General features: G+C 36.4%; 1 protein-coding gene and 1 long non-coding RNA gene across 2 annotated transcripts; both read right to left on the bottom strand.

Annotated features, from left to right (window-relative positions):
* Nucleotides 1-4,481: 4,481 nt before the first annotated feature.
* Nucleotides 4,482-5,440, bottom strand: LOC127872199 (growth arrest and DNA damage-inducible protein GADD45 alpha-like). The gene is made up of 2 exons (XM_052415528.1): nt 5,315-5,440; nt 4,482-4,682 (listed from the first exon to the last, which is right to left on the bottom strand). Exons 1-2 carry the CDS (start codon nt 5,438-5,440, stop codon nt 4,482-4,484), a joined length of 327 nt encoding a protein of 108 aa, XP_052271488.1.
* A 37-nt stretch (nt 5,441-5,477) lies between these two features.
* Nucleotides 5,478-6,865, bottom strand: LOC127874328 (uncharacterized). The gene is made up of 3 exons (XR_008046819.1): nt 6,640-6,865; nt 5,663-5,745; nt 5,478-5,541 (listed from the first exon to the last, which is right to left on the bottom strand). It is a non-coding gene; the product is annotated as an uncharacterized LOC127874328 (long non-coding RNA).
* Nucleotides 6,866-9,674: the final 2,809 nt, after the last annotated feature.

Here is a 9,674-nt window from a genome sequence, read left to right on the forward strand (position 1 = left end):
AATTTCACGGAATAAATGCGTTTGTTTCACGAATTTAAGGAGCATCGTGAGTTTTTAAGAAAAAAAAATACGTTTACAGAGGAAAATAAGAAAAAAAACGCACAAAAACTCGTCTTGAGCATCTCAAATCGCAACAATTTGTGCTGAAAGAGCGCATGAACACGTTTTAATAGTTGTTTACTTCTTTTTGTACATAGCTTGTAACAATATTCCAGTATTTTGACCGATTGTAATTATTTATGGTAATCGTTTTACGCCTGAACGCCCGTTATAAATCAAAGCTCCGAACGCGAAAGCCACATGGCTTATCAGGCGTTATAATAAAATGCATTTTCAAGCATTTCTACGTGAAAGATCGGTCTGAAAATTGGCATGCACATAGAAAATAGGTTTATAAGTATCGAGAAGTGCTTATTTTCTGCGATGTTAACAGTAAACGTTGTCTTATAGGTTACAATACACTAAATGATCGCTTCATGTAGGGCTGTACTCTCTAAAAAAAATATCATAGTTGACAGGAAGGCATGTTTTACACTTTTTACCATTATTCGGGTGTTATCTTGCGGAGATAATGGTAGGGCAAGAATAGGTGTTCACTACTGAATCCCTGAAATGTGATACACTTGAAGACTATAGTAAACCATTGCACTAGAAAAGGTTACATTCCACTAAGAAACGGCCGAAAAAAAAGTTGCAAAAACAGTCGATTTTGATTTGTGTCAAGTTCTTTCTTGCATTGTACATGACATCTTTTTTATTGCATAAATCGATTCCGCTTAGAATGGCCTTTAAGAAAAGGTATGGTTATGGGGGTCTCTATGTGCAAAATGTTGCATTTATTTTCGCTCAAAGTTGTCGCTTTTACGTTGAATTATATAGGAAAACTATTTAGTGTATTATGACCTGATGATCTGGGCTAATGATAACGGTGTATACAGGGGCTGGCTACCGCATTTGGCAGAGCGTTGGGCTACATATCCGAAAATTGTGGGCTCGATACGCATAACTTGTGTGGTGACAGGTCATGATATCCTTTCTACAACAATTCACCCTTCCTCTGCTTAAAGCAGGGCAGTTTTCATTACGTAAATGGGCCGTGCTCTGAGAAAAGGGGGTTTAATGCATGTGCGTTAAGTGTCGTCCCAAATTAGCATGTGAAGTCCGCACAGGCTAATCAGGGACGACACTTTCCGTTTTATGGTATTTTGTGTTTAAAGGAAGTCTCTTCTTTGCGAAAATCCAGTTTAGGCATAGTGTCGTTCCTGATAAGCCAGTGCGGACTGCACAGGCTAATCTGGGACAGCACTTTACGCTCATGCATTAATCCCCTTTTCACAGAGAACGGCCAAAATATTTGCACTTGAACCGTTAAACCAGCTAGTAACAGGAAAAGCGTGAGGTGGTTCACTGAACGCCCTGATAGGACTGAAATTGTGTTGTAAACTTAACCAACATATACAACGGGGTATGACGGACAACTATAAGAACGCATTCATTGTAGATGTATATACTTCTCCATGAGCTTATGAAATAGTTAGTGAATATTTATTGTGACTGTATCAAAACAGCGCATATATTAAATTGCGTTGAATATATATATTCCGAATTGTTCAAAAGTTTGGTAAAATTTACACATATATATGCGTATAAACATAGCGGTCACATTAAGAAACTTTTCATAGTCCAATCCATTTTGAGCGTTATTATTTGAATTCAAATATCATCGGTTGATAAAATGGATCAACTTTGTTTGTAACACACAGATTCGATGGGTTTTCCAAAGTTGTAGAGATCCGGATTACAACCATTGGGCGACTTTGTTAACAAATTAAACCAATAGCAAACACTGTTTATTGTCGTATTTTACAAAATAGCTGTTTAACAGATATAACCATTTTGTTATACAGATGTATATTAAATACAAGTTTAAACCATTTCTTTCTGAGTATCTTTGACCGTTTTTTAGACGTAAACTATTTACAAGATCAAAATTATTTTAATAACGATCTCATGACGGTGTTTAAAAGGCTCGCCGTGGCGTAGTGTGTACGATGTCCGCTAAGCGACCCGATAAGTCACGGGCCCGATCCCCACTGTAGGAGCGTTCTTAACATCACCCAAACGTCACTTAGTACTGGTTTTACCCAAGACATTGACTATAGATCGTTTCAATGAGCGTTAGCATAAATAAACGGGTCTAAACTTAGGCGGTTCTTTTAAGCTGTGGATATGCTGCCACAGCATTATTTATTAAGATACCCCAAGTTGTTGTATAGTCGGCAATTGTTCCAGACTGTTTTAAACTGTGTATATGAAGAAAGGACCAAACATTTTGTTGTCAAACTACATTTTTCATCTGCATCTGTAAACGTATTCGTTAGCAACCAAGATAAAACAAGAAAATAACGGTATACAAAATACATTTATTATATATTCATATTTTTCGCAACATAAAGCATACATGAATGCAAAATAATTTGTAATATACTATACAACATCTTAGCAACATGTGTTTTGTACAAAATGATACAGAGTTTTGTACACATAAACGCACATTTATAATTTGCCATTAGAAAACTACAAAGTAACCACATACAAAACGTCTAATTACTCCACAATAAAGGTCTATACCAAATATCCACTGTGACAGAACAGTGGGCAGTAAACAACGCGTCACGAATTACCCACATATCTTCTTTTCAAGAAAACTTAAACTTGCAAATGACTTGCATCGCCTCTCCTCCCTGTATCACTCGAACCAACGGTTCATAAAGTTGTCAAAATATACAATGACATATACAATGACAAAATGACCCACTTAAAGACTACCCAACAACGTCTGCCCGCACCCCACAAATGTCAATGAGCTTTTTATAACTCGTTACATCAACAGTTACAATAACTACAAAGTTGCGCCAACACTGGCATGTTTAGCTTGAAATCATATTAACATCATCAACGTAATTGTACATGGCTTACTACATGTACAGTGACTCTTCTCCTAAACAAGTTGCACTGTATACAAGTTGAAATGAGGTGCATCTGTTCAACCAAACATCCAGCATATGCATCTTCATAAATATAATACTTCAGCTTTCTCTAACTAACTGTTGTTCAGACGTTCATTAGTTTCATTCTTGCGATGCCGTTTTGACATCTTTTGAATGTTGACACTGTTCGAATGCTAGCACATGTTTTCTCAATAGTTACGATGATGACGATGTTCTTATTCGTTCTGGGATGATCCGACCTCCAGTGCGCATGCTCAGCGTTGATATGCATGAACAGGGCGTGTCTGCAGGGCAAATATACACGGGCGTGCCGGGTGCAGTCCTATTTTTTTTCATTTTTCGGATTTTATACCTTTTTGTTGGCATTTTCCTGAAAGAACGAGAACTTCCGTTAAATAACTCAATACTTATTATATATTTATTTAAACAAAATAACAATAAAAGGCAAATAGTGCAATAAGAAGTAACCATTGCATTAGTCAAGTTGAGGTATTAAGGTACAATGCTAGAGTACAAAAGCAGAACGATTGCGTCATTTGGATTGCGTCCCTTGATCACTATTTCATGTTCCGTTCTAGATTATACCCACTGTGCAAGGGTATTGTAACATGAGTGAATTCAGAACAAGTATTTACGTCAACGTGAGTGCTTTTAATATGAATGGAAATGTTTTTCCCAGTAATTGATTAACAGCCTAAAAATTGCTCCCATATGATTAATAAGTGGTTTGACGACGGGTTTTTCAATATGCCTATTGTGAAGACCAATATTTCTCATAATGCTGGTGATTAAACAGTAAGCGAATTTCCCCGGCCAACATCCCTCATAATGGGTTTGTTAAAAGGTTACTTGCATCAGCCTATTACGTATTATCGAGTGCAAATTTTCTGGTAATAAATATGCTTTTAACAATATGCGAATTACGCAAAGCGAGTGACCGACATTTCTATGAAGGGCTTGTTTGTATGTAACTTGCATGGACTATTTAGTATTGTCAAGTGCAAATTTTCTTTTCATTAATATGCGTTATAGGAAGGGATTTTCTTTCAATGGGAAAGTGAAATAGTATTTCTCAACGGAATAAAATATTTGGTTTAAACCAATATTTTCTTAAATTGATAAGCCTGAAATACAAAACCATGTCACAACTTCCTCCTATATGGAATTTATGTAATTTTGGAATGTTTAGACTTACAGGATGTTACGCTCTGCTCTGTCTCTATTATACAACCGCATTGGGAAACACATTACACAGAAAGGTGAGCACCAGCTTAATCAACAACATAATTCAATTTTTTTCTAGGACTTTACCAATAATCTCAAATCTTGCATTTTCCTCCCGTACCCTACCCGCCCCATTTGGGCCCCCATCTAACAACAACAACAACAACACAATCAAAAGACCACCAGCAAAAACAAAAATGAAATCACATGATCCTTACCTACTAAATGTACATACGACAACGTTGCTCATATTGGTAACTCTACAACTTGATTGGACCAGATCAGCTCCATCAAACGAAGCTCTTGCTTGCTGTTCTGCACTTTGGGCGGCCATTCTATGAGCAAACAGGAGGAATCCACGCTTGGTGACGTCACTGGGTTGTCCTTTTCTGTTTTGGTTGCCACTGGTTTGTTCAACAGGAAAGCAAGCTTTTCTGGATTCTTTACCTGCAAATACCAAGGATGTGGTTTTATTGTATTTGACTATTGCATCCTTACTCAATTGAAGAATTTCATAGGGGAATTCTTTTTACAGTATAACAGATATGATCATGTGGAGTCTACTTTGGAATCCCATGTTCTTCTTTCAAACATTACATTCTTATAAATGTAAATGATCATAGTTAACTTACAAAAATACACTTAGCTAGCAAATGGGAGTCTTGTCTAATTGTACTTAGGAAGATATATAAAAACTGTGAAGTTTGGATTACCAATTATAGAACAGCAGAAAAACTGCAGGGGGGGTTCACAGAATGTGATCATAAATATTGACTGATTCTGGGAAAATCCCAATGATTTTCAAGAAACAATTACAGAAGCAAAATCAATGTATATTTTTGTAACTAAGATAACAATACTGTGTTATAAATGGTTCAAGCACAATATGATTTAATTTGTTTAATCCCTTAAGGCTCTGAAGTACATATCTGCTAATACAAAGCAGCACCCTGGGTAAACAGGGTGGACAGTCCTGTCCCTGATTAAAAAGTGCATACTGCACAGGCACATGCATTAAGGCCCCTTTTTCCAGATTGTTGCCCATTAATCTGATTCTATCAGACTATAAATCATTATACCTTGACCACTAAAACGTGGTTCTCCAGACAATACGCCTCAATCAGCTTCTGTTGTATTTTATGAGAGATATCAGATGGGGCGGTTTCTGGAAGTAGGCACAGCATCACATGATCTGGATCCTGCATAAGGTGATTGGCACACTCAACCACTCCACAAACGAGTCTGCCCTCGTCTCTTCGCTCTGGCGAGTACTTTGGTCAGGCATGATCCAACACATTTCTCTACTCTGTAAAAAAAATGCAGATTGAGATTAGCTTTAGTAATGGTCACTGTCATTTTATCCATATTTTACAAACAGTATACACAGTTTGATTGAGATCTATGTATCTATGTCAGTAGTTTTTTACCTTATATAACAGACGCCGAATATCGGCGTCTTCCCCCATCAAACTAGGCTGGTTTTTTCCCCTTTCAGAACCAAAAATTCCCCCTAAAAAAAAAAAAAAATTTTTTTTTTTTTTTAATAGAAAGATGTGTCTCATGATTATAATATCTCAATTCTATTTCAATTTAATCTTGCAAAACGTAATAAATTATGAAAAAAACAATGAATATAGTGCATACATGTACACATGTATTGTAATAATGAGAGAGTAAGTAAACAAATCCCCCAAAAAGGGGAACGCCGCGAAAATTCCCACGCCCACGATTTTTCCCCAAAGTGGAAAGTCCCGCGTAAAATTTCCCCCACATAAGGGCTAAAGGCCCCTTCCCCTACAACCCAAAAAAAACCCTGTATGTATTATATTTATTTAATTAGATTAGAACTATTTATGTTTTTAAAGCAATACATAGTTAATGTGTCTTAAATTTTAGTGCTCCTTTTTCGGATGCAGCCAGCATAGCCCCACACCAGCCTGTGCAGTCTAGTCTGGAGCAACCCAATCCACAATAAAGTCAAGCAAGGTTTTGAGATTTCATTTGCAGAAGGGGATGCTCCTGGTCTGACTGAGGGGATGCGCAGGTTGATCTGGAGCTAGGCTTGCCACATATGGCATACAGTAAGACCCATTTTCGCATGACGTGGGTTATGATAAAGATCTACTTGGTACTGATAACATATTGATAATATTCATGATTTTTAACGCATCAGTCAGACAATAGTTTTATAAAATGTAATATCAAACATTGCAAAACATTACCAAGTAAGCATTATGACTGACTGAACACAAAATTACAGTACTCCACCCACCCAACAACAAGTTGATTGTGCAATAGCTGGCCACGTGAACAAAATCCACAGCAATGAAATCAATAAAATCAGTGTTGCTAGATAAATATTTTCAATAACAATCAAACAAGAGCAAATTTGAACAACACTTACTTTGAATCTGGCATGCTTAATTCTTCTTTTTCAGGGAAAGTCATGATTGTCCGCATAATAGTTTTAATCACAAGAGCACAGTAACGTAGTGTCTATTCTTTGCAAGTGTAAACTGTGGAATGTCCGTTGTCAGTCAGATCACATGCTTTGGGTTTACCTTCGACGCATGATGAAACACGTTGGCCGGGATTTACCTTCGAATGCAATCCGATTGGATGATTGCATTATTTCTATTTTAAGTGAAGGTTGATTTAACATCGGATTTCCCATTATCATTCGCACAATGTACCGTAAAATGAAAAATTCAATTACGGGCATGGTGCTGATATGTATTAGTTCTAAAACAAAAAACTCTTCGTATAATATAAAGCTTATAAAGTTTGAATAGAAAATTTGGACTTAAAATACCACAATTCTCCCAACCAGACATATCACGTGGTATCGGGGAATCCCAAAATTTAGAACGTATGGAAATCGTTGTAGTGGATTGCACAACGTGGCGAAATGACTCAGCAGAATGTACATTTTTAAACAGACACCGCGCTCGTTTTTCTATTTTTATTCATTATGCAATTATAAAATCCAAATATGTTTGTAAAATATTTAGTAGACCTTGTCTACATTATCCTTTTTATGGTAAAACTTGAAATGTTTCGACCTTTATATGCAGTCGGCTATATATGGCTGTGATAAGTAAGTAGCATGTTGAATAAATTTATTTATATCTTTTAAAGCATTTTTAATTTAAAAATGCCTTAATTGGCAATGCGTTTCCGCAATGGTAGCTTGATAACAACGCTATACAGGTGCGCGAAACATTCTTTTACTTAAGGACATATAACTTAAATGAGTTTCCTGGTTAATTAGTTGTGTGCAACTTTTTTGTACTTATGCTGCCGGTACCGTTTTGAACAACAACGCGTGTTGTTTGAATAAATTCAAGCGTTTTTCTGTATACTTGCAGCAATTTTCTTAACCCATTTAAGCCTAGTGGACTCTCCCATCCTTCTAAATTGGATCAATTTATTTCCAAAATTAGGGATGTCTAGTATATTTATTCCTATATTTAGAATATTTCTTACATATAATCCTTTAAGCAAATAGCGCAGACCCTGATGAGACGCCGCATCATGCGGCGTCTAAATTGCTCTGTCGAGCAGCATTTAAATGCTGCTCGAGCAGCATTTATTTCTGCTCGAGCAGAAGTTAAAGTTTCGACCCCTTTGGTGCGCCATAAGGTTCAGTGTGCAAAAATTCATACTAAACGTCATTCTTTGGTTGTTTTATTTTCATGATATACGGTATAAAACTGTTTACAACTGACACGTGATATTGAACAAGAACACAGAGGTTCGAACAACAAAATGTGAACAGAGAAATTATGTTGAAACAAAAGGAACGCTGTGCAATGATGCGACTGTCGCACATTCTCGATAAATGACAGCTGAATTCGGTTAATGACTAAACAAATAAGTGTTAATATCCATATGAGGCAGCGAGATAACGTAAAATGCGACCAGAAAAAAATGCGACCAATAAATGCAGACGCGGATTTAATGACGTATTTTTGCTCGCACGCGAACCACCCGGTGCGAATACTTTGAAAACCGAGTTCAAAAGAACTCGAAGAATGTTAATAGCGCTTAATTAGAATGAGATGCAGAGGACCGGTCACAGTTGCAGAGTCACTTATATTTTCGCAACGTGCAAATATATCGATTACTTGAGAGAAAAAACAGATGTCATTATGGCTGGCTCGAACAATATTTAATAATTCTTCTTGCTTTAATTAAGCCAAAATCATGCATTTTAAACAGCAATTGCGAACAAATTATACAGTTAAAATAGCGATTGTAACCAAGACACCATATATGGACTTTATCCGGTTGAGTTATAAATTGTGACATACTGGTATTCTCGTATCATAGGGCATAAACTGCGAATAAAACTGATGAAAGGGTTGCAAATCCAAGGTATTTCTCTTGGAGGCAACCATCGCTTATCTTCCCATTCCAAAGAACATTCCAATTAAGCCTGCTGGAGTAGTCCCCCTTAGTAGAATTAATTATACACGCAAATTACATCCACAAAATTCAGTTGACAACCGTCCCGTGTTTTCCGGGTTGGAGAAGCTAGAGCGCGCACGTCGCGACCATAACGCGAGTCGACCTCAGAGAAATCTCACAAAGCGACTATTGTTCACTAGCGCCGGCTTTTAATTATCATGAAATTCGGATGGGGGAATTTATTAAGGTTGCTAATTGAAAACTAGCAAGCGAGTCGGACTTTTGTAATACGCTCTCCCCTCCAATACAGGTATTGTTCTGAAACTGTTATGTAGTTAACTTCTTGCAGATTTTACTTTTGGGAACAGTTGGATCAATGTCAAGGTGACTTGTGTCAGATACAATAACTTTTTTGCTCAATAACTTTCGTCTGGAAGGAGGTCTTGCGCTAAAATATTGTGTGTAGGTAACTGTCAACCAAACCTATCTCAGGATTGCACGTATTTTTTTAGTTGTTTGTGATAGGTGTTTAAAAAAAAGAAAAACAACAGAATAGTTGTGAATAATGATGAGTTACATAAAGTTAGTAGAATGCATATCCTACCGCAACCCAAATTCGACGACACCTAAATTCGACGATGTTTTATTTGTATTGATTAAATGGATGATTATTGTCTTGGAATCATTTCAAAGTAATACAGCCGTGTTTAAAATTATTATTTTGTGCTATTAAACATTTCATTATTTCATTCATTATTTGCTAAATATTGCTTCATGTAAACGTTACATCGTCGAATTTGGGTCACACTGGGATACTGCATTACTGGACTTGTTTATGGAAGTTTAATGTTTTTCCATTTTTGTTCAAAAATATGAAGTGTATCATTTTTTGGGGCAATTTCCTTTTCAATTTGAATCTTCAGTTTTAAATTATTGATAAAACAGTTCATTGTAGGTACTTGTTTTCTGTATTTCATGCTGAATATAAAATATTTCATAAATATAATTATGTAATTCACAGCGTTATTA

This window comes from Dreissena polymorpha, chromosome 3 (genome assembly GCF_020536995.1).
Source record: "Dreissena polymorpha isolate Duluth1 chromosome 3, UMN_Dpol_1.0, whole genome shotgun sequence".
In the NCBI taxonomy this organism is placed as follows: domain Eukaryota; kingdom Metazoa; phylum Mollusca; class Bivalvia; order Myida; family Dreissenidae; genus Dreissena; species Dreissena polymorpha.

Bases quoted from the DNA above. Each gene is read 5' to 3' on its own strand.
- LOC127872199 (XM_052415528.1), bottom strand. From the start codon at position 5,440: ATGCAGGATCCAGATCATGTGATGCTGTGCCTACTTCCAGAAACCGCC. The intron at 4,683-5,314 runs GTATAATGATTT...TGGTATTTGCAG, and splicing joins ACCACGTTTTAGTGGTCAAG to GTAAAGAATCCAGAAAAGCT.